Here is a 25,423-nt window from a genome sequence, read left to right as displayed (position 1 = left end):
CAAACGGGATGCCTTCCGTCCGGAATGTTCTCAGGCCAGGGTGCCGAACCAGGGGGTTGTCCAGTCCCACGCCTCGGTCCCATGCCACTGTTGGCTTGATTTTCATACATGGGTCTGACACTGCCCTCTGGTTTACGGCCATTACTGGGTCCCGTACTGTGCTCCGGACTATGGGCATGCCTCTGCTCCCTGCGGCTGTCTGCCTGATGCTCCCGCCTTCGCCCCACGTCACCGTTGCTCCTATGGTGAGGCCCAGGCCCCCTGGCGCTGGGTGTGTGAGGGGCCGGCCTGTTCCCTGCATCGTTGCGGTGCCAGTGGTACCGCCTGTATGTGTCTGTGGGCTGGGCGCCAGAGGTCCCTTGGGCACTGGTGTCTCTTGTGCCGCCGGCGCTATCCCTCCGCCCACGACACATCTCCTTCTGCTCAGGTGCATTCCTTCTTGGTGCTTCACCAGACTGCATCGCTGTCCTCGCACACCAAGGAGGCCTGCTGCTCGCCTTGCTCTTCTAGTCTTCCTCCTGCCGCACAAGCTGGCAGTCAGAGGGCCTAGATGCTCAGCGAGTGCTGGGCCAGCTGCAGGGGGGCTGTTTTATAGGGCCCGCAGCAAAGGCGGGGCAGTGGTGGCCACTGTGACCTCAGCAAGCCTCTGCGATGGAGTGGCCCACGCGTGGCCAAAGGCGGCTGTGTTGGGAGCGGCCTGGAAGATGCCCTCACGTGGACAAGGAGGAGGGTTGGGGGGCTGAGGGCCCCTTTTCTGGGGCTGGCTTCCCTGGGCCATTTGGCTTGCCAGAGAGAAAGGCTGCTCCTCGGCCACAGGGACTGTTCTGCACCTTCCATCTTGTGCTCTGGGTTTATTTTTGACACTGTTTTTTAGGTAATTTCATTCTATTCTTTACGGAAAAGAACAGAAGCAAGGTGCATCTTCAGCCCTAGAGTTGTTGTCTCTATAGACAAATCTGCAATACACTGATGTCTGAGCTGGTATCTGTAATGGTTCTAGGTGTACATTTACTTCTCCATGTCTTCAAAATCAACCCAAACTTCAGAATCAGACTCTCATTTTTCCTCCACCATCAACTCTACCATGGTATATACTGTCCTTATAGAGCCTCCAGCTCACACACTGATCTCCAATAACTTCCATTCCCTGAATATATATACTCCATATATACTTCCCCTTTTGCTAATAACTTAACATGCTATTACGTTTCCTTCCTTCTTATTGCCTTAAAAACACGTGCCAAAACTTCCTATTTGCTGCCCTAAGTTTACTGACTCTCATCATTTGTTGGCGTCCTATGTCTAGGCCAAAATGGTATCAACAGATTGAGCTAAAATACTCATTTAACAAAATTACCTCCCACATTCACATTTCCTTTATGCCACACATACTAATTTCAGAAAATACATTGTAGAATCCATGTGAAATAGTTCACTGATTTCTAGTTTAAAATAACAAATTTCAAGTTCAGCTTTGACCCTGTATCTTTATTGTTGGCTTCAGATCACTGCTAAAGGACAAGTTCCTAAAGGTTCAGCTCACAGATTGTTCATGAGCAATTTATATTCACTCACACAGGAGTGAAATGCAGCATAATCTGACATAAAGCTTTAGCGAAGTCAGCTGAAACTTCTGACAGAGCTTGGTTGGAACTGGATGATCAGCTTCATCTCACCTCCTGTGTGGTGGAGACTGCTGATGAAGCTGGAGAACACCAAGGACCTGTGCTGTGAAGACTTCCAGGGCAAGGCTGGGTAGAAGAAGGGAAAAGGAACAGGCAGTTTTTATGTTGCCTGTCCTGAAAGAGGACTAATGTGTGGCTATCTGCTGATTTCTCACCATTCTTCTCATCACTTATGGCTTAATCATGTCTTAGATTTATTTTTGGAGGATGGATATGGTTTTTGGCTTTATTTTTATTTATTTATTTATTTATTTTTCAATCCACTCGGAACCTGCATCTTTACAAATTTTTAACTTGGGTTGTGGGTTTTTGATTTCTTGAAAATCATTCTTGCTCTCCAAAACTGATCAGCCAAATAAAGAGCAAAGAGGGACTCTCAGTTCTCCAAGAAGCAGGAGGGGAAATGTTGAAAGCATAAAAGTGAATTCTGTCATTGCCCTGATTTCAAAGAAAATGAAAGCAGGGCATCAAGGAAAATCTAATGAGGTGAAATAATATAGCTGGCAGATCTGTAGTTCTTGCTAAAGCCCAGTTTATGGCCAACATCTTTGTAAGTCTGTAAAAAAAAAAGTCAGACTATTTTGGGGAAACCTCATTTGGCTTGGTAGGGATACCTTTTTTGGATGCCATGTGCTGTCAGTAGCAAGTTATCAGCTTTTCACCCATCTCTTGGGATCAGGATCCTTATGGAGAAAGGTACCAAAGGTGCAAAAACAGAGCTGAGGGCTTATACCCTCAGTATTGGGTGTGGAAGCAGGATCCTTGATTTTTGATGTAAACATGCAGCAGCATAACCCTAATTTCTGCTGCATGCAAATGCCAAGTGTCATCAAAGTGCATGTTGAAAACACTCGGCATTGCCAAGCAGCATGTGACCTTGTCTGTATGACCTCAGATCGATTCTTACAGAGCAAAGTGTCCTCTTATTTACCATGAACGGAATGACCCTTTTAGATAAAACTTAGGGTAGAAAGGACTGAGGCATTCAGGTTGGTTTAAAAAGTTTTAATGATATTTCAAAGTCCAGTTAATGCCCTTTGATTATTCTAGAATTACAGACTCGCTTCACAGAATTTAAATCAGGTTATAACTTCCTTGTAATGGATGATTTAGATGCCATTTTCACTTTATTCTCTTTAAACATACATGATTGTCCTCCAGTAAATGGATGGTGTGATTTTTGCTACACTTTATAGTGTTAAAACTCTATACAAATATTGTACTAAGGGTACAAAAATAAGTGCTTCATGCACACATTTTTTAATACTGTTTCTTGCCCTTTTCTTTGACATCTTTCTGAACTTTATATAAATAGCTGAAAAAGAAGACTAAAGTTACTGAACATGGAAAGTGAGAAATGTCTTCTGCCAACAGTAGTAATGTTTTCTTAGAGAGACGTATTATTCATTGGCAGTTTTCTCAAACACAAAACACATAGACAGAAAAGAAAATAAAGCCACAATACCAATAACACTCTTGGTTATTTTGACCTCTGTGAATAAGGTGGTCATTTTCTGCAAATCAGAGTGTGCTGAACAGCAATCACAGAGGACCATAATACCTTTTGGATCACTCTAATGAACTACTTTATAAATAGAAATAGTCTAATAGTACCACAAACTATACAGCTTATATGTTTTTGTTCCATTCCTAAGCAAAATCAAGTCAGCCGAAGTATGAGAATCCAAAACACTTGGCTCCTGCTTGTCAACACCTTGTCACAGACCATTGTGGTTGGTACAGCTATAGGGATGCAGGAAAAAGTTCCACTTGAAACAGCAGAACAGCTTGTGTGGTGCCACATTACATCATCTAGACCAGATGACAAATTTGGGGCCATATATGTTGGAATTGATGGGCATCACCAACCCAGCCTGGATGAGTTCTGCACCCTGGTGGGGAGGTCGCTCCCCTGAGTTCAAGGAAGAAGCTTGTTACAGGTTGTAAATTCTCCTGGTTAACCACCAGAATGGGGTTTTGTGACCTAGGCTGAGCTGATTCAAGTCATCTTAGCATGTGTAGTCTATAGGACTAAAACATGCACTGTAGTTATATAAGACCAGTTTTCTCCTGTATCTCTAGAGCATCGTTACTCCTTCCTCAGTCTGATGGTTAAAATAAAGGGATACTTTCCTCCTGCTATAAACCAAGGGGCACTCTCAGCATCCCCAGAGCACATGCACACCCTGGCCACCAGCAGCTGGTGCTCTCCAAAACGAGAGGCACGTGTACCATGTACTACTGATGTACATGAATTACCCCAGTGAACTCTCTACTGATAAATTAACTTTTGCAAGAGTCATAGCAGCCAGCACCCTCACTTGCCGTGTAAAGCAGCGTTATTAGCCAGGCAGGGCTCTTTCCATCCTGCTGAAAAGTTTACTTGTATATCATTGTGTTCCTGTAGAGGTGTCTGTTGTTACTAGGTAATAACTGAGCTCTTGTGGTCTAATTAAGAAAAAAATTGGCGTGAATATATAGGGCTTTTCTGATCAGCCTTAATAGTCCAAAAGGTTTTGGACTATTGCACTGAGTATGCCATTGGATGGGAGGTGTTAAAAAAGACATTGTTTGTGGCTTTGTGACTTGTAGGTATGGCTGAGAAGTAGCAAAGTGAGAGGCAAAACTTTACTGAATACTCACCTCCTGCTTTAAAATACAATTAGCACTAAAAAGCATGTAGACTAGCTTAGTAGGCTGGGCAGACACATTTTTGATCAATGGCTTTTTTCCTTGGCTGTTCTCTGCTTGTCTGGAGAAATTCTGGGGTCTGCCTGGCTAAAAATTTGGGGTGAATGGAAGAGAGCTCCTGCTGTTTTCAGCATGGGTTGTTGCTTGTAAACACAAACACAATGGTGTGTGTATGTATGTATATATGTAAACATATCTATATGTAAATATATATAAATACACATACACACACCTTAGAACCACTTATTTTTGAGGCTGAGATTTTGCTTTCTAGTGTGAAAATCTGATTTTGAGCCATTTATTTTTTTTCATTTCTCCTTTCTCCCTAATGTCCTGATATGAAATTAAAGAACTAAAAGAATGAAACTCCAACTAAAATCTAACTTTAGGCAACAGATTATTTTAAAATCATGAGGGTGTAAGAATTACCAGACTGAGAATTTTTCTACCTGTGCTTGATTTAAGGAAACTATTTAATAAAGACAGAATTAGAATGCTCCATAACCATCACTGCGTGCAGCTACTGCGAAGGCGGGGTAGGCTTCATATGTGGTGTACGTCGCCAAATCTTGTCCCATTGTCACTGCTTGTTTGAGGTGAGTGGCAGTGACTGTTGCGGCAGCATTAGCAATGGTGTATCCTGCAAGGGAAAAGAGAGAAGAGATGGAGATTAAAGGAAAGTCATTCAAAAGCTACCATTGCCTGACATTTTTTGATGGGAAGACTTCATTGTCAATGGCAATCATGTCATTTGTCAATGGGAAGATTGGAACAATCTGATTAGATTAAATAAATCACTCCTGGCATGTTTTTCCTCCTCGTTAAAGGTAACAAATTTGACAACTGCAGCTGGAAAATTAATGCATTTTCTCACCTATTATTTGTTAAACACATTGCCTGAAAAAATCCCCTCTTTGTTGAATATTTTTCCTTAAGCTTCAAATATCTCTGAGATGAGAGGCTGGTAACAGTGCTCTTTACATGGACTCCCACACATGACAAAGGAGGGCAAGAAAATGAAGTACTGCGGAGAAAATCTGGGTATGTTTTGTTTCATAGAGAAGGCATTTGCACAGCTGGGAGAAAACATGGCTGTGACATCCTTTATGGTCAAAATGCATGCAACTCAGGACAGCCATGTTAGAGAGGAAGGGAATTCCCTCTATGCAATATTGGGAGGAAATATTTAGCAAACTGGATTTTTTTCCCATCAGATTCTAATGGGATATGTGGTTTCAACACTTCAAAATTTTCCATGGGAAAATGTTAGCTTTGCTGATTTAAAATGAATCACTGGGAAAACAAACATCATTTGGGACTGGTTCATCTGAAAGGAGAGTGTAGCAGCTTGTCAAACAGACCACAGTATGTTGTTGTTATGAAAGGATCAAGAATTAAGACGAAGCCCAAATGTGGGAAGAGTAGCCAAGATGCCCATCGGCTCTGCTGAACCTGTCTCTGCTTCCAAACTACATCTCCCAGGATCCAAACTCTCCAACCAACCAGCTGGCAGTGGGATTGGCTCAAGGTCAGTCAGATCCGAGTCCCATTGGGGCAGGGCCTGGAGATATTTCAGGTTGGAAGTCAGGAGAAATGTCTCCTCAGAAAGAGCGGTCAGGAATTGGAATGGATTGCCCAGGGAGGTGGTGGAGTCACTGTCCCTGGGGGTGTTCAAGGAAAGGTTGGATGTGCTTAGGCACATGGTTTAGTGGGTGACACTGGTGGTAGGGGGATGGTTGGACCAGATGATCTTGGAGGTCTTTTTCCACCTTAATGATTCTGTGATTCTATGATTCTATGATACTGGGCATCACCAAGAGTATGTTTCCTCATGGAAGATGTTAGCTTGGGGGAAAACATGAGAAATTCACGGGAACATGAATGTTGTGGCCGCTCAAAGTGTCTTTCTTGCATCAGCAAAGCGAGGTGCAACATTTTGATTAGGAGTTGAGAAATCTGTCATTTAAACCATGTTCGGCATCATAAGAGAAATGAGCTGCTACCTGGGCATGGCCTGGGCTGTGCTGGACTTCAGTGAGTGTGGACCGAGCACCGGTGTGTGCTGCTGGCAGTAATTTTAATGTATGTCTATTTGTTGTGTTTCCAAGATAAATAAATAAGGGTGGATGAAAGAAAAAGGAGAGATTATAATTAAGCAGTAAGTGGGGACTGGATTCAATAAAGAGCCCATTTGGTTTCCACACTGCGGAAGCTCGCACAAACCCAGACAAATTGATTTTTCTGTGGCTTTTGTGGACTCCTGTGGCAGGAAGCCGGATAGATTTTTATTTTTATTTTTAAATCCATCCTTGAGACACTCCAAACAATTCAGTAGTACTGACTAATGCATTCCTCATGTGCAGTTTGGCATAAGTTGCTCCCACTACATCAGAATCACCATCATGCTGGGGAGCACAGTAAATGTAATGCCTGCAAGCTGGATTCCAGCTCCTGGCTTATGTTTTCCATGATTTCCCAAGCTCTTTTGGTAGTTACAAGAGCTGTTGGGAATGAACTCCCAAACTGGAAACATTAGTCTTCCAGCAGGGGTGGGAGAGAGCTGGGATCGGATCCTGGCTGTCACGTTCACATTATTCCTTTGGCAGATGAAATCCAAGGGGTTGGCTCAAGAGGAGGGATCCTTGCGGTAAGGAGGACCGAACCCGTCCTGTGTGGCACTGGCCAGGGCACAGCAGGAAGGGGACTCATCCCAGCTCTGGCTCTGGGGAGACCACATCTGGGTCCTGGGTCCTACTGGGGGCTCCCAGTTAAAGGGAGGCATCCATGAACTGGAGCACAGTCAGGTCTGTCCTCAGTGACCACAAACAGGTTAGTTCTGGACACACACGAGGAAGCATGTAGGAAAAATAATACTGCAGGAGGCCTTTGCTGTACAGACCTTCACATACCTGGAAAAGCTGGTGCAGCAGGAGGCACCTCTGTTCCCTCGGTGGGAACCCCCAGTGTCTGCAGGGTGTATTCTGCTGCGTAGGTTTTGGCTTCATCAATAAAGGCGCTGAGCTTGGGAGGTGTGAAGGGATGTCTGTGAACACAGCAACATATTAGCTTGCCTTTTTTTTTTTTTTTTTTTTTTCTCTCTAGGCCTTTACTGCAAAACCTTCTAATCCAGCCATAGTTGGCATGATCCCATACATCAAATAGAAACATCATTTTACTGTGCTGATGCATTAACACTAATACTTTTAGCAGTCTGGTTTCTTTGCCGAGATCATCAGCCCTGGGTCACATTTCGGTCACTACATGTTTTCAGAGCATGTCGTCCATTTTCAGTCCAAAAGAAAGCCTGCTTCAGTCTTTCTCATTAAAATACACCACAAAAATATTTCAAATCAGAAGTGTTTAGGATCATATCTGGAGCCTAATTAGCAGCATGTTCCTACAAGCTGCTTTTCTTTTTCCTACGTGAACTATTGTATGTTTTATTTTCTTACTAAAAAGCACCCTTTTGCCTACTTATTTCTGGCTTTCTGTAGTTTTTACACCACTGAACACAGAGCACCAAGCACAGCAGACATCTCTGTTGATCTTTTTTTTTTTTTTTTTTTGATTTATGGATGATTTTCTCTCTAATGTCTCAAAAACCTGTAAATAGAGACCTGTGTCGTATTTTGAAGAGAGATGCTAGACAAAATCCACTTTAAAAAAATAATCCTAAAGCCCAGAGAAACTTGAATAGTTACGTACATGGTGGGGTTTTGGCTGGCGAGGGCGGGGATGGTGATTTTGTATAGGAAGAGCTGTCTTTGGTCTTGGCCAATTGCAGAGTGGAGCTGGTAAACAGGCTGTCCCCAATTGTTTTTCTGGCAGATTTCTTCTAAGATCTAGGAGGGAAGAAGGGATTTGCTTGAGTTAATTGTTGCACGTAGCCTTTTTCTCCAGCTCCAGCCCCTGCATTGCTCAGCTTCCTCCCCTCCAAAGGGTTTTCAGGGCAGCTTCCTCAAGTCTTAGTGAGAAAATAAATGGCAGACAGGGCAGTAAAGCTCACCTTGAAATATAAGATTCATCTAAATGTTATATACCTTAAAAATGCATTTAATTCCTGAAGCTAATTATCACCTCTTTAAATGGGATGTCTTTGTTTTGCTGATTAGCTGTTTCATTCCGTTATCGGCATGGCCTTCTCTGAATTCTCCACAGAAACTCTATCTGTGCACATCTTTTTAACCCCCTTAAAGCATTATGGTTCCATTCATCTTCACAGCTCTGGTGCCTCCCTCCCTTGGTGGGATACAGTACATAAAAAGTCCAGTCTTAAAAAAGACGAAAGGAAGGAAGGAAAAGAGGCTGTTTCTCTGCCCAATTAATTATTCAGGCTTCAATAGGCAATTTCTGCTGCTAGTTTGAAAGAGAAATGCTGGACCACATTGCCCTTGGCCTTAGCACAGCTTATTCCACAGTAATTGGGAATCACTGTCTGGAAATGCTCTTGCTTTTTCTTTTTCTTTCTTTTTTAAACCCAGGGGCTATCTAATGTCCCAGGTGGGTTTGATATAGTGTGGTGTCCCCCACCAGTGGTGCTTGGACCATTTATTTTTTTCTAAGTAACTCCATCAGGTTTGATGCTCTACTTAGAAATGGTTGGGGCTTGGGGTTTTTCCTATTGAGCAGCGGTTGTGGTCTCACCAGGTATTTTTCAGTGCCATAACGATTTGCATTTGAGTGACACAGTAAGGCAATTTGGCATCCTGAAGTTGAACACAAGACAAAAACGTTCTGTTTGGAATGTCCCCAAGTGATCTGCTGTAGCTGTGACGTTGGTCTTGCTGCGAACCGGGTTGGAGCCGAGACCCCTGGGTACCCACAGCCTGAGGCTTTCTGCTGTCCACCTTATTTAAAATTATTTTATTTCACTGCTGCCTTTCATTTGGTAACTACAGCTCTAAAGTTTGCTACTCTATAGTGCGCACACCCTAGTTCATCAGATTTCTTGACCATGCTGACAGCTGTCCCCTGCTGTCCCAAAGGCTATGTAAGGACGGTGCTTTTGAGATGTAACATCACCATTTAAATACTCAATGAGCAACATCTATTCATGAACACCAAGCACCCCAGCTAGGCAGCAGGAAGGAAGTTAGGAGGGGTCCATCCTTCACAGGTGCTGTTGCAGTGTGCGGTGGGCAGGAGAGGCTGACCGAGCTGGCACAGGTATTAACGAGGCTGTCCTAAAGCAAGCCATGGCTGTGTAAGAAGCATTATTATGAGACAGTGGCAGTGAGGGAATTAGGGAACTCAGCTGAAGGGAAGATGTGCTCCAAAAATTATTGCTGCATGGTCTGCCACACATTGACCTTGCCATGGGGGTTCATCGTGAAGATGTCGGGAGAGCAAAAACCCTGAACTGCACCTGCCCTAAGGCAGCCTGGACCATTTCACCCTTCTTGTGTGCTGGTAACATGGAGACAGAGAAACTTTGCAGGGGAAGAAAAAGCACTCCAGGTTTCTGGGGAGAAAAGGATGTTTTGGGAGACATTTAACAAAAGGAATGCTGTGGCAATTTTTTTACTAGACAGAGATGCGTTTCCGAAATCAGAGTGAAATTAACTTCTAACATTACTTTCTATGATTCAAGGGGAAAAAAGTTGCTGTAGGAGAGTGACCTCTGAAACTCGAGGAATTTGTTCTGCTCTGTCGTCAGCTAGCTGTCTGGATCCCAGTCCCGCATGCACAATCATGTCCAAGCCTCCTTGTGCAACCAGAACTGTTGCATTTGGCTGGGCTGTGCAGTCCATCAACACCTCTTTTCCCATTCTGTTTAGGATGTACATTTGTGGTTCAGGATTTCAGTTCTCAGCATCACCCAAACCCTGATCTCCTGCCAGGACCGTGGCATATGTCAGCATCAGGGGAGACAGCACAAGCTGCCACACACGGATCCACCCAGATAATGTGCTCCACATTGTTTTACTTCTTTGTACTGCATTGGAGCAATCACATCGAGGCAGCAAAGCTCTGTGCAATGCCATGGCCCTCTTGCAAAACAGATGATTCTTTTTTTTTTTTTCCTGGCAAAGTTGCTGTTTTTCTATTTATGTGAAATAGTTCCTTGGTGAAGTCCCAAGTGATGCATCTTACTTATCATGCCTGTTTTGGGTGAGAATTTCTTTACTCCACAGTGCTTTTATGGAGGGGTAGTCATAGCTGGATTTCATCTTCCACCCATGGAAGTTTATGAAAATTCTCCCTTGAAGGAGAGTGCTGTACTACAGCAAGGCGGATGGCACTGCAGGACGCAACTAGCAATGTTTTCTTGTTTAAATGTATTCCAAGAGTTATGAATGGATGTAGCTATCAATCACCAGTTTAAATTCAAGCAAGGGCTGTTTTTCTGAAAGCATTTTGAGCAAAGGCAAACCCTGGCCAACACATTGACCATACTTCGCACACACCTACCTGAGGGGCAAGTTTGATCCCTTGGGGCTTTAATGTGACGTGGTTCATCGGTGTGAGCTCCATTCCTGGCAAGAGGTCGTAGAGTTTATCCTCTCCCCTCTTTTCTCCTTTGAGCTGGTATCCGCGCCCCAGGCCCGTGTACGCCAGGTAGCCACGACCTCCCAGTCCTCTAACTCCCGCAGCCCCTACAGGTACATTCATGTAAATTTCTAGGAATGTAAGAAGGCATTAAACTGAATCAAATCACCGGAAAAATTACCCTGATTGTCCCTGAAATGGAAAAGTTAGCCCCACTGACTGAGTTTGGGAAGGAGGTAGGCAGGAGCCCCCCCATAGCCTGTTGCTGGGCTTGCACACTTGGAGGTGTGAAGTTCTGGGGGTACCCCTGCTTTTGTCTGACCCAGTTTCCATCTCCTCTACTCCGTGCTGACAGGTGAGGTGTAACTTTCCATTGAGCTCATAGACAAGCCGGTTTTGATTTTGTAACACCTTTCTAACCAGATTTGTAGTCAGAAGTTGGCGAAGGGACAGCTGATGTCACTTGCCACCCACCAGCATAATAACAGTTTCATGAGGAACTCAGTGTTTATACAACCCCTCCCTTATATGAACCAAAGTCAAATTTTCAGCCCCTATTACATTTTCATTTTTGTTCAAGGAGCCCAATGGACACATGTATTTATTTTTCTGGTAGTCCCCTAACCTAATTCTGCAGGTACCAAATGCTGTCTGCAATGATATTTGATCGGGGGGGTACCTGAATGCTGGGTTTGATTCAGTACCAGTTGCAGACAGCTGGGGTCAAAGGCAGACCCTCAGCAACCATCAGAAACACTCTCTATTTTCATAGGTTTCTTATTATTAGATTATTATTAAAAAAAAAAAAAAAAAAGACGAGTCCATCTCCCAAAGCACAAAATTAATGGCTTTCTTGGTTTCAGTTCTGGTTCCCCACTCAGCTTCAGCACAATGTGACCTCCCTGGGAAATGCTGTGCATTTGGGTCAGAAAACATCAGGACTGGTAAAACTTTCCTTGTGGGTTTCAAAGGAAAGGGGAAAAACAGCACAGAGATGTGCTGCTGGCTGTATGAGAGTTGGCTCAGGATGGAGGGAAGGAAAATTGTTTTATTTGGTTTTCCCTGCTGGGGCAAAACCAGGAGGATTCATGGCTTATTTACCCTGGAAGGAGGGTGATCTGGAAGCTGTCTAAAGCTTGCTCCAGGAAAATGGTTATTTTTTAGTACTCTGCTTAGCCTGCTGGAATGTCACTATGTCTTTGGGAAGGACAGAGCCTAAAAACTGTTTTCTGTCCCTTTCTGAAAGGGGTCCAGCAGCCTGGGCAACGCCAACACCCTCAGCATGAGGATGCAGCCACCCAAGCATGGGAGGAGTCATTTTGTTAGAGCAGAGTATTGGCATGACTGGAGTTACCTCGGATGGATGGGGGCCGGATGATGCTCCTGTTGCTGAGCCCCTTGGTGGCCGGGAAGTGGAGGTTGGGGATAGCCGCGTAGGCATGGGGTGCGTAGAAAACTGGGGCACCCAGGTAGGCGGTGGCGGGGTCGTACATGTGTCCAAAGGCATAGGTGTACTCTCCCTGCAGCATCGTGCCTCTGCCACCTGTGCCTCGGGTGTATCTGACGTAGCTGTCCTTGTCGACGGGCTTGGCTAACGTCACCTCGATGGGGGAGCCATCCAGCACCTTCGCACCGCAGGAAGAGTGCGGGAGAAGCACAAGCGTGAGGCAGTCTCCGAGATGCATGGGGATTATCCTGTCTAAGAAGGCAGCTTCCCCACGTGGTTTACTAACAGAACGGGAAAACGGAGAAAACCGCCCAAATCAGCCAAAATCTCCCTCCCACGGGTGGAAGAAGGCACTGGCTAGGTGAAGGTTCAATGTGTAGAGAGCATCCAGACCTGACACCAGCCAGCAGAGGCTAATTAACTGAATTAGCAGAGTTGTGAAGCCCTTGAAAAGGCCTCACTTTCCTGCAAAGCAGCATCTAAGTCAGCCCGATTATAGGTACTCCTATGGAGAACAGCAACAGCACTAAAAATAGGAACGGGGTTAACACCTCTTTGGGAAAAGCTCTTGCATTACAGCACTGTGAATTACATTGCAGTGCAAGAAGTACCAAATACAGCAAGCTCCTTGCAAATCTGCTTCTGAATTTGGAGCAGATGTTCTGGGTTGACCTTGTTTGTCCCTGTTTACTATTCACATGCTTCCCTTCCGGTGTTTTTGTTGGCAGACATGAAACACGTATGTGAGTGCAAGCCAAGGGAACCCGTAACCCCTCATTTTCTAGTCCTCATTTCTGTATTGCTCCATCTTTTTTCAGAGTGGTGAACTACAGTCTGATCTGGGCAAACATTTATTATGAATGCAAAGGGAAAGAAGCCAAAAAGAACAGTTTGTGAACATCAGGGTTGCTGAAAAATGAATTCAGGAGTATAAAAGCAGCCTGAGAACTGAAAAAAAGGGCTAGCACCTTCAGGGTGTCTTTGTAGCTAATAAGCCTGGCAGCTTTGTTTCAGCTGCATATAATATACTGCATGTAAGTCCCACAAACCAACATTCAGAGCAGCTTTACCTTCCCATTCAAGGCTTTCATAGCTTCAACTGCATCTTCTCTTTTATTAAAGTGCACAAAGGCATAGTCTCTAATTTTCTTTACTCTTTCTACTGCACCTGTGGAAAACATTGGACTATTAGTTGGAAATAGGTATTAGTTGGAAAATATGTATCAGAATGAGCAATTGTGTTGGGTTGTGAGCCCTTCAAGAGCAAAAACTGGCCATGGGTAAGAGAGAAAGTCAGTGGTGTCTTCTTACCTCTTAGGATGTATATACCATGAGAAACTAAAGACAATGTCTGTGTTATTTCAAGCAAAATTAGAAATACTTGAAGGCAAGCACCTGTATGGTTCCCATTAAACTGGAGTGGTTTGCTCCAGTCCAAAATGCTCTGTCTGAGGTTGTCTTTGGTTTTGTGTTTCACTTCTGTGACGGATCTCCAGGAGCTGGATGGCTGAGCAGGACACTTGGTGTTCTCACACTCAGTGTTCTTCTCCTCTGTGTCTGTCCTCTACAGCCTTCCCTTTCCCTTGTCAGATGCTCTGCTGCTGGGAACTTTGCAGCACCCAAATATTCTGGCTCTGAAATAACCACACTGGCACCTGCTCTCTGCAGGCTCAAGCTTTAGGTATCTACCTTTTCTCCTCTAGTTGTTCATCTTTGCCAGTCCTGTCAGTTGGGAAGTGTGTTGTCAACCAGCCTAGCCAGTGAGACTATAACACCCCTAAAAGTATCCTTTGGAAATGTGGCTAATGGATGCAGGATGACTTTTCTGCTGGTTTCTTTCCTTTTAAAGCTGAACAGGTGTACAGGGAAATATCCTATTGCTGCAAAAAAGCACTTACTTAAATAACTGCAGAAGAAAAAATATTTCTTTGGAGTTTAGGGGGTGGCATTAGGAGTTCCAGTGGGCTATTAATGAAGCCTGTTTCAGCCTATAACCCAAGCAGCCTGCATGTCTTCAGACTGACACTGAAATGGTAAGTGGCTTTTTGTGTCCTTCTGGGATTGGAGGGTGATTTTCTAAGCCCAAAATTATGGGCATTATATGCTGATGTCTCGTTTACAAGTCGAGGCTTTAATGAACTCTCTGTGTTTTGAAAATCCCCCTTCTGCCTCCTGGAGATTGCTCTGTGTTATTGATCCTCACTCAAGACAAAACCTTGCTTGTTCCTACTTGTGGGACTAGGCGGCGTGCTCTCACCCCAGCGGGACAAGCGGCTATGTGACACCGCAGGGGGAATATTGTCCCTGTTAGCACCTTTGGAGAGTGTGGCCTTCCTGCTGCCAGGGTAGAGCGCCTTGCTGCAGGAAGGTACAGGCCTGCCCCTCCTTGCTGCTCTCTTTCAGCATCACCCCGCTTCAGCTGCGTTGTCTGGAGCCCATTTAACCAAATGGAAACTTTGCCAGGGCTCAGGATATTTGCCAAGATCTCTAGGGAGGGAGGGCAGAGCTTCTTGTTGTTGAAGTGATGCATATTTCTATAGAAGCCATCCGGCACTGAATTTGGCACAGATTTAAAAGGGGTGATACTTGTGCTGTGTTACAACTTGGGATGCATAAGTAGCATTCCTGGTAGTGTCTGTGGAGCTTGTGGTGATGTGGTAATTGCTCTGTAATGGGGACCTCTGCCTCGTAACTCCTCTCATCTGGGTACGTTTTTATTGGATGGCTCGTTATTGTCAAAACAGCTTCTAAATTCCCCGGATCAAATGTGCACTTCAGGCAAGTGATATTGAAATGTGACCCAACAAACGTAGCAGATAACCAAAGTGGGAGGTGAATCATTTCAGCTCCTTGCTGACTTGTTTGATTGTAATCTCACTATGACTTAAACTGCATTTATTCTCCTCAAAACTCAGGTTTTGCTTCTTCTAGGCATGTTTTTTTGAAAGTATGGCACAGCTTTAAAAAAGGCATTCTTGGTTTCATCCACAATAATTAAAGCTCTCCTTAAAACAAAAACAAAAACAAACAAACAAACAAAAAACAAACAAAAACAATTTCCAGCATGAGAAGCAAAATGAGAAAGTGTTGAAAAGACGAACTGAAGAAGATTCAAGTCTTCTGTTGTACTAGAAAACTTTGCTTAGGAGCAAAGCAGATGACTGTTACTGAAGTGTCAAATGGATATAAATGTGTTTCTGGGGAGTGTGAGCAGTTCAGTGATCAGGAACAAAACTGAATAAATAAAGGAGGAAACAGTTAAGAGAGTGGGATGATACATATTTAGCTTGGGGTTAAAATGGGATTTCTAACAGCTTGATGGTTACTTAAAGTATTAGCTGGTAACATTAGAAGGACGGAAAAGACTCGTAAAGAAATCTCATAAAGATCTTTGCATTGTAGCCTATTAAAAAAAAAAAAAAAGGATGGAGCAGAAATGAAAAGTTAGTGAAGGAAAAATGAAGCTCTGTAGTGTATTTTTAAAAATTAATAGAAGGAAGTTAGTAGGAACGAGATGAATGGCAATTTCACATTGCCAAGCATAAGTTACTAATGCCTAATGGACTATGTGGCTTGGAGAGTTGCACAAATGGGTTATTTTTACTCTGTTGTTTTTGGGTGGAACTTTCTAAAACCGGAGCAACTCAGAAGTAAAATCTCATTTGAAAGCCAGCAGGATTTTTATTCCCAACAAACATATTTGCTTTTTGAAAATCTCACCCTAAGAGCATGTAATATATGCCATGAAAGAATACCATCATATCCTGCATAAAATGATAAGCACTGGTTATTCATAAATTTATGGAAGATCATTTTTGGTATGAAAAAGAAAGAATTCAGCATTTAGGTAGATTAGATAAAAAGCAGTTGTATTAAACCATCCTATTTCTGTCATCATCCCTTTCTGTAGATGAAGAAAGCTGAAATCACCCAGCTGTTCTAACAACTCTCTTTTTCAAGAAGATTCAAATGACTCAAAGTTGTTTTTATGATACAGGCATCCTCATGCAGTATTTTGGATCTCTTCCAGTTGCCAATCACCTTAAAAAGGTTAGTAGTGTTGTTAGCTGTAAATTAATCAGCCCTTAGCGGAATGACATGTTATGCATGTTGGGTGGGAGCCTTCAGCCTAATGGCAATTTTGCGGCATTACACATGAACATTTTACCATGGAAAAACTGCTACTTTTGTTGTCTTCCTTTGGCATTTTATGAATGAAGAAATACTTCCATTTGCAGTAGCAGCACTTACTTAAGGACTGTGTCAGTGGGTTCCTACCTTGTTTGATGCTGTTGAACTCCTTTTCTATAGTCTCTTCGGTGGTCGAGAGCATGAGGTTCCTCACATAGAGGATTTTTACTGATGACATGGTGTCTTCATCCACCTCCACTTCTGGTTCTGCCCAGTCAACAGCAATAGGGTGTCCCCACAACTGGATCCTTCCTTTAAAGGGATTGGCATCATCATTGTCAGAGAGGCTTAGGTTCCTCTAACTTCTGCTCAGAGTTTATTTCATATGCAGTATGAACAATAGAATAGGCCAATTATACAAAGAGGGCCAAAATAAGCCTTTTGTGCTCAAAGCACTGCCTTTTAGTTAACTCATTTCCAAAAGCAGATGGTCACACTTTCAGCAGGCTCCCACTAGCATCTTAGATGCCTGCAGAAATGTAGCATCCAGAAATTAAAAAGGGAATTTGTGGCACAATTCACTAACATCTGCATTCCCTGGAATGCGCTCTGAAGGGAAATATTGTAATGGGTATACTTCTCTTATAAAGATCTCTGTTGGCTGCAAATATTTAATTCCCTAGGAAATTGGAAAGGGATCCAGAAGTCCCAGAGGATGAAGTGAAATAGTAAAAATCAGGATGTCTCCATGTGCAAGTATTTGAAGTTGCATGGTCCACACAGGGTGAAGTTGCAACAGAAGCAGTAGAAAGAAAGGAAACAAAAAGTAATGAGGCATAAACAGGGTGTGGAGAAGCATATGGGTTCTGTATAGAGTGGATCAAGCTGCTGAGGGGCAAAGAATAAAAACAGCAAATAAAGAGGTAGTTAAAAGCGATGTTTTTGCCATGTGATCATGCTGAGCTCTGTAATCATTTGCATTGAGTTACTTAATCCATTAAGTAATTGATTAACCAGTTCATGATATCTAACGTGTAATGAAAACTGACGGCCACAGCCTTGCCTCCAATCTGCGTGAATCACTGTGATAAGCATTTCTTCCCAGTCCTTTCAGCACATCTTTCAGGAAGAAATCCTTTCCCCTTCTCTTCAAGAGTGGCTGAAATCTGGCCACTCACCAATATCCAGAGCCCTAAATTCCATGTGCTCGGTCTGTTGCCCGTTTTTTCTCTGGCAATTTTAATCAGCCTAGCAGATAGTGCTTTGGATGCACAGTAGGGACCATTTTCTGGCTTTGCAGCATGGTTAGTGCTGGATATTTCCTCCAAAATAATGAAATAAAATGTCTGCCTCTTCTGCAAGCTTCCCTCAAACTAGTCCTGTCTGTGCTGTTCTTATTTCTTCTCTGATCTTTATGATATGATCTTTATGATTCTCCAAGGCCTAGGTGTATGCTAAAACCTGGAAGAGGCCCTGGGATACCTATGTTGGAAGAAGGAAAATGAGACTCCCGCAAAACACTTTTGGAGGCATCCCATCTTGCATGTCCACTTGGATAATCCATCTAAGACAGGATGGGAGCTCCAAAATAGAGGAAAATTAGAGGGAAGGGGTTAGAATTTGGAGACCTGTTTTTCTGTAACAGAAGTTAAAAGCTGAAAAAAAAACCAAAAAAAACAAACCAAAATGTAAAGGGGCTGCTCCCTGCTAGGATAATGGGTATGCTTCTCTGTCCTGTGAATGAGCTGGGAATTGTGGAGCTGTGACTGTGGTTGATGTTCAGCTTCCAGCCCTGACCAGTCTGATGACCAGAAATAGATGGCAGCTAGTGGCAGCCAGCTAAAATGAAAGGCCATGCTCTCTTTTCTAAGTTGCCGTGTTCATTTCAATAGTGGAAATAACAACCTGGCTGATTCATAGCAAGGAGCTAAGCTTGGTTCCTGCTCTACCAGCTTGCTAAAACCCAGTCTTCCTCCACCTGCCTATTTAACCAGGAGACAAGACAAAGCTTTCATAAAAAGCATCTTCATTTTGAGCTTTTCTGCCTCTTCTACAGAGCTTCCTTGAAGAGCAGTGAGGTTCAGAGTTAAGGAAGCAACTTGATAATGATATTCAATTTCACGTTCATCCAATGCATCAGCTGGAGACGCATTCAGTCCTGGCTTGAAACCTTTTTCAAGTTCCTCCCGTATGTTTGGAACATCAGAAGACTCTCACTCCTGCTCAGGTCTTTGAAATTCCCAACCTGTTTACCAAGATATCCCTAAATTGGAAATCACTAGCACATTGCACAAGGCTGTTCAGGACTATGTTCTCATTCCCATCTGTCTCACTGTCTTTGCTCAGGATTTCAAGTGCTTTGCTCCCTCAAGGCTGCCATCAGTGGCGGTGCCTGCGCCTGCTCCTTCCATCCTTCTCAATATAGAAACCATGAGAAAGTTATGCTGAAGAACAGACTAACAGAAAGTGCTCCTATAATTAGGGAGATGCTAAGCTGATGCAGAAAATACAGAATAAAAAGAAAAATAGTCTGTGTGAGATACCCCGCAATAGCAGGCATACTCAGATACATATTAACTCTCGCAATCGTACTCATTTCTGACAATAAGAGAAAAGGTTTCAAAATGACAAGATTTTTTATGGGCTATCATGTAGAAAGAAAGAAAGAAAATTGGTGGGCATGATGTGTGAGGATCAAGTGTCAGAACAGAAGGTTTATTGGATTCTTTTAACAGCAAGTGAGCTGGCTTTGACAAAGCAGTGCAGGAGCTGCTGCTGAGCATACGAAAGCATGAGAAAAACAGTGAAATCGCTGCAAAGGCAATTAATGTTGTGTCGCTTTTGCTTATCACCTATCAAACTTCTCTTTGCTTCACGATGTCCCCCAGCACTAAATTACATAGACTTATTCTCTATATTGTTTAAATTCTAAAGCAATTCCTCATCTGAGGTTTTCTTCCCATGTGGAAAATAAACATTTTCAGGAACATCCCCAGTACAATGTCAAGTCTGATATGGTCTTGGATATTTCCCTAAGTGACGCTCCCCGGGAGGTCATAGATGAGGCTGCATTTTACATATAACTCAAGATAACCATGGGATAATATATATATTACAACAGAGCTGAACGGATACAACAGCTAGATCCATCTAGCTATATTTTAATAACTTCAAGCTCTTAAATGAAGCACCTGGCTAATGAGAATGGTGGTAAATCAGGCTTTTCAGTGAATCACCCACCCCACACCCCAGCATCAGGGCATGTCTGGCAGCCCGATGGGCATAATGGGGTCCCTCTTTGCTTGAAGTGAATCATTGGCAGCCAAGATGAGAAAACCCAGCAGTGTTCCTTCCCTTGAGTATACGTTTCCTCTGGAGACTTCTATGCTGCTACACATACACAGGCATCTGCTAAACTGAAGCTTCTCCTACCACCCTCACCATCTGTACTAACCTGGGAGCAATTTTCGCCTGGCCATGGCTGCTGCCCGGTGGCTTTCATATTCCACAAAAGCAAAACCCCGGTTTTTGGTTTTATCAGCTGCACTTGGGTAGACAATGACATCCACGACTCCATCCGTGACTTTCTTCATCTCTGCTAAAATTTCCTCTCGCTTCTTTGTTTTGGGGATCCCCCCTACGAACAGGCGGCAGTTGTCCACGCTGGCACAGACTCCCAGGAGACGCCCATTCCTGCAGAAAAATGATATTGTTGGTTTGTCAGGACCCAAGATCACTTCTCAGAGAAAGGGGAAAAAAATCCCCCTTCTTGTCCCAAAACACAAGGCCAAATGCAAGGTCTCCCCTTCTGCGGCACGTGTCTCTTGGGATGTTCAAGTGGTCTCACTCAACACAAGAGGCTAGATCCAAAGGCTAATACTCTGCTAAATTTGACATCAAAGTAAAGCAGCACATTTGAAACAAGGTACATGAGATCAGAAGAAACCAAAGCCAAATTTTGCTTTTGACTCTTGGGATTCTCTCTTTTTCTATTTCCAAAAACAGTTGCCACCAGGCAACTGTGCTGAGCAACTGGGACACCACTGTGATTCTTGCATTGCCATCAGCATAAGCCAGGTTTCATTGCATTCACCAGTGACTTGCAGCTTCCTGATCACCAGAGAGCCTCACAGCTGTGGTTACATTTCAGGGTTTATTGATACCAATTGCTGTGCAGACCCCCAAGGCAAAAACGTCTTTACATTCACTTTGCTCACACCTTTGTGGTCCAACTACCTCTTGCAGGTCTGGAGAAGTCATAAATTTCTTTAGAAGCATCTTTTGGACAAGGCAAGTAGGCAGAGGAGGTGGAGGTGGCTGAAGTCTGATCTTTCAGATGCTCCAGCCTCTGATATAAGTCATGTTTCCAAACCCTTCCCATGTGCCTTGTGACCTGCTCATCCCTAAGGTTGCTAGTAAAGCAATTCACAATCAATATTTTTCTTTAAAATAAAAAAAAAAAAAAAGAAAAAAAATGAAAAAGAAAGAAAGAAAAAGAAAGAAAGAAAAGAAAGCCCTAAAATTTCCAGAATGGTTGATCTCAAAATGCTTCTAAGCAATTGCATCTATTCATCCCACTTTGAACTGGAAAAAAAAATTCAATGGGGTTGAAATCAAAACAAACCATATTGATGGACCCATATGTTGTTGATTTCTAGGTGTTTTGTTCCCAATTTTTAGTCACAAACACGAGGGATTTTTCTGTTCCTACTTATTAGGAAATGTCACTGTTTTGCCAATTAGTTTTCATCCTATTTCACCATTTTTGTAATTGCTCATGTCTCCCAGAACATATCTGCAGTATAGCTCATGTGAGACACAGTGGATAGGAATACATAAACAAAAAACAGCCCAGAAGGGAACATGAAATAAACAACGATGGTTAGACATCAGTTGATTTGATCCAAAGCAAAATATTTTTTCCAATGTTCTCGTAGAATTTTTAATTTTTATTATTTTTTTTTTTAAGGAAGACATTTCCTGCAAAAGAGTTTGTCTCTGAGTGCTATGTACTGCCTTTGTGCTACAGCATAAAGCAACAAATGCACAGGCAGACAAGAAATGACTTCCTACTAAAGTTTAGGTATCTAAAGAAGCTTCCTCTGGGCTGTAGGGAAAAATATGCTGTCCACAACAATCCAGATTAATACATTATATGATTTAAAGTTGATGTGAAGGTGTATGCCATGCTCACCTAATTTCATAATTATTGAGTTGCTTTATTGCATTCTTTGCCTCCTGTTTATTTGAGAAGGTCACAAAGGCGTAGCCCCTGTTGTTGCCATTGAAGTCCATCATCATTCTCATTTCATAGATTTTGCCAATCTGCAAATAGAAAGAAAAGTCATTCGTAAAGAAGTGTTTGCCAGGTGAGGTGTTTAAATAAGACTGGGTGCTTTCTTGGCTATATCATGTCAGAACTCTTCAGATATCTCCATCTACAGGATAATCATCCAGAGCCTGTTCTGCTTTCACACAACTTTCTAACTCATGAAAAAAGTCATAAACACAGGCAGCAAGTGCTTAGGTGACGAGGGAGGGGGACAAAGTTAGCTCTTCAGCAAGGTGAGCAAGAGTTTGGCCACTGACCTCAGCAGCCCCAGGGTTGTGGTTCTCTCCCCCTTATGGGGTTTATGTTCCAGTTTTGAGGCTAATGCATCACACAGTAGAGAAATTAGAAAAAAAAATGACTAAAAAAGAGGAGGGATGAGGTGCAGCAATAGAATTGCATGGCCGTTTGTGTCTGAATGGTATCACTTGCTCAGGCTTGTACATGAGCGATTGGGTGGCTGTGCCCATTTCCTAGGTGGAGGAAAGTGTATTTTATATGACTGAAGTCTAATTTAGGGAGGGAGGCATAGCTGGATGTTTCAGTACAACCTCCTACTCTAAGCAGGGCCAGCTCCAGTGTTAGATCAGCCCTGGTCATGGTGAGGAAACACCACAGAAGGAGCTGGAGGGGCTGCCACCAAATCAAGGGCAGTCTGGGCCAAATCACCTCCAGTCCAACATGGAAATGTAGAGCTGATCATCCGTAATCTCTGCAAAATATCTACCTGCCATAAAGTCTTACTTTTTCACACAGTGGTATAAGTTCATCTTCAAAGAGGTCCCGCGGCAGTTTTCCAATGAAGATCTCGCAGCCCCTCTCTGGCGGAGGGCCGTCCCAGCCTGGAGGTGGGCCGCCATATTTCCTCTGCCCATTTTCCTGCCACGGAGGAAAATAAAATGATGATGTAGTGGATCAAATCAGTCCCTTTGTGAGGAATGACACTTTGGGCACACCCTGTTAGAGCAGTGCCAGAGGCAAACACCCTCCTTCCTTGTAAAGAGCACCTCTTTGCAGGCTCAAGGGAGAGAGGGCGGTGTGCGCCGGCTGCCCCACTGCTATATTGGTACCGAAAGGCTTTAGCATCTGAGCTAGTATGCTGGTGATGTACTGCAGAAGGCTCTGGTTTACACCTGGTTGAGTTTTGCTGAGGAACATGCATCAGCACCTTGAAGGGGAGGCCATTTCCACAGCTCAGCTGTCCAAGATTCAGACAGTCAAAGGCCTCCTTGGAAAACGTAGGGGAAAGATGATGCCCATCCCTCTACCCCTTTCTTTCTTTCCCCTCCCTTCTTCCACCTTCTGTCTTTTGCTCCCTCCCTCTCCCTCTCCCTCTCCAGCTCTCCTTGTCCTGCAGTGATTCCCTGTGCCCGGAGGGGCTGTGACTCTGGTAATTTTTCTGTTTTTGCCTCCTGACATTTCTGTAGCCATTTCTCCCTCTGGGATTATTCTAGGCAATGGCTGATTTACAAAGAAGGCCTGAAGGACTTAAGCCTGCAGTAAACAGGGATCCTGGTAGGAATATAAGAGTATAGCACAAGCAATTTCAGTTTTCCTAAGCCTATAACCAGCCCTGAATTATCCATGCTCATTCCTCAGCATAATGATGGAGCTGTTTGAATTTATGAGTACACTTTCACAGCAGATCTAATGAGAAGATCATGATGTTTCAGGCTGCTTTTCTGTCCCCAGTTTGGCTGAACTGAGCACATCTCTAGCATGGGATTTTCTATCTCTTGAGCCATTTGTTAGAGCGATGATTGTATATTGTGTTGCTGTGGTCATCTGTGATCTTCACTGGCATGTCAGCTGGAAGAAGGCCTTGGTGACCTGCAGAAATGCTACTTTCATCAATAATGGTGAGCAAAGAGCCAGCAGAGTTTTACCATCCTACTTTAAGCCAAGTGAGAGACAATCAGATTTTCTTCTCATTTTGTCAACATATGTGGGAGTGTCTCCTAGTGTGCTAGGAGACACAGCAAAAAATAAAGTCTACTCTCAGTCTGCAGTGGCTTCATTTGTGGCTTGAAGGCTGCATCTCAATGAACTCATCTTGGCATTGTCTCTGGGGGGAAGGAGAGCTTCATCGTCCCCTTTGTGAAGGCATGTGAGCCTGACAGCTATTGAAGAAGAAGGCATTTGTCTCCAGTGACAGTTAGGTTGGAAAAAAAAAAAGCCCAAAGAGATGTGGAAAAGAAAATAATGAGGGAAAAAAATAATAATAGTAAGAGAAAATGGTAAGGTTGAAGGAAAGGGAAAAGTTAGGAATAAGGAGAAGATTCTGGGTGGGCAGGGAGGCAGGAATCTGTGGTTTAGGAATGAGCCATTGCCAGATGTGACAGTATGAAAAACTAAAGATCAGGATAAAGAAAGTCATAGCAAATAAAACACACAAAGAAGCTATTTATCTTCTCCTGGGTCAAATATAGCAGGAAGGCTCATCAAGTGCAACAAACCCAATGTTGTTCTGGTCCTGGGGCACACACAACATTAAGGACTACAGGAAAATGCTTTTTCCCAGGAGTCCCCTTTTTGCTTTGGGCTGTTGTGCCCTCTAGTGCTATGCAAAGCAAGCCAAAGTTCACGGCAACCACCTGCCTGAAATTCAGTTTTCAGTTACTTCTTCCAGGATGCAAGGTAAGCCATATTGCTAGCCAGCACTTTTGAAAAATTCATTTGTTTTGGTCATGCTATCTAGGGAAGACTTCCTGAGATGGTTTTGAAGGACTTGTCTGTTCCCCACCTGCACTAACCTGCCCTGCCCTTTGGCCTTGGAGACCAGACTGAGAGCAAGCCTGTGGCTTTTGGGCAGGTAAGGCACCTGTACTTTTTTTGCACGCAAAGATCTTTCAAAAGGGTAAATAAGGTGTTCACTTATGGGACTTTCTATGGACAAATCTGGGCTTAAGCTCTTCTGAAACCTTGTTTAGTGGGTTTTCTTTGCTACAACAGCACTGCAGTCATGGCTTTCAGACAGCTGTCCCAACCATTCCTGGAATATAGCTGTGCTCAGGTTTTATTTCACCCTTCTTATATTGGCAGGGGGAATACTGTGCCACCTCATAAAAGACACCGCCTACTACATGCAGTTTTGTGCAGGATGTAAACTGGAGAGAAGCAGAGAGGGAGGAACAAGCAACAAGCGCTTGCCACGTGCAGATTCGCTGCACAAGCCCCCGATGCAGCACTGCTTCAAGATGAAACCAGACACTGTGTGCAGAAGGACGTGACTGTGAGTTCCTACCTGGATCAAATTATATCCCGTTCGCTGAATTAATGCACGGAGGGCGGCTTCTTTCTGTGTGCCGGTCAATCCATCCCCGGATTTGTGATTTGATTCCATTGTGAGTGATTATCAGCAAAAAATCAGGTTAATTAGGGGTGCTCACTGCAATCAAATTTAAGATAAATTAAATAAATTAATACAGCTAGGAGGAGAAAGTCCACCCTCCTGAGAAAGCTAACAGGATCATTCTTCCTAAATGAGTCATTCATTCTTCCTAAATCAATCATTTTGAGATAAAATAAATAAATAAATAAAACCAACCACAGACCATGGAAAAAGCAAAAATATCCCTCTCTTCCCTGTTGCATGACAGCAAATGCACAATCAGATCTTGTCCAGTGCTCCAGCGAGACGCACGGGATATT

At 43.5% G+C, this 25,423-nt stretch overlaps 1 protein-coding gene across 2 annotated transcripts; it reads right to left on the bottom strand.

Annotated features, from left to right (window-relative positions):
- Positions 1–4,864: 4,864 nt before the first annotated feature.
- A1CF (APOBEC1 complementation factor) lies at positions 4,865–25,166 on the bottom strand. Of its 2 annotated transcripts, none has more exons than XM_040563841.1 (11): positions 25,017–25,166; positions 22,517–22,651; positions 21,638–21,768; positions 19,898–20,136; positions 16,591–16,755; positions 13,383–13,480; positions 12,220–12,490; positions 10,788–10,996; positions 8,082–8,218; positions 7,286–7,419; positions 4,865–5,016 (listed from the first exon to the last, which is right to left on the bottom strand). In XM_040563841.1, the coding sequence occupies exons 1-11, from the start codon at positions 25,113–25,115 to the stop codon at positions 4,865–4,867; spliced, it is 1,770 nt and encodes a 589-aa protein (XP_040419775.1). In that variant the 5' UTR covers positions 25,116–25,166. The 2 variants fall into 2 exon arrangements, with proteins under 2 accessions (XP_040419775.1, XP_040419776.1); XM_040563842.1 differs by having other exon boundaries at positions 10,788–10,972.
- Between the last annotated feature and the right edge of the window lie 257 nt (positions 25,167–25,423).

The sequence above is a fragment of the Cygnus olor genome, chromosome 7 (assembly GCF_009769625.2).
Source record: "Cygnus olor isolate bCygOlo1 chromosome 7, bCygOlo1.pri.v2, whole genome shotgun sequence".
Classification (NCBI taxonomy): domain Eukaryota; kingdom Metazoa; phylum Chordata; class Aves; order Anseriformes; family Anatidae; genus Cygnus; species Cygnus olor.
Note: the sequence above shows the minus strand (reverse complement) of the source record. Positions and strands in the feature narration are given on the sequence as shown.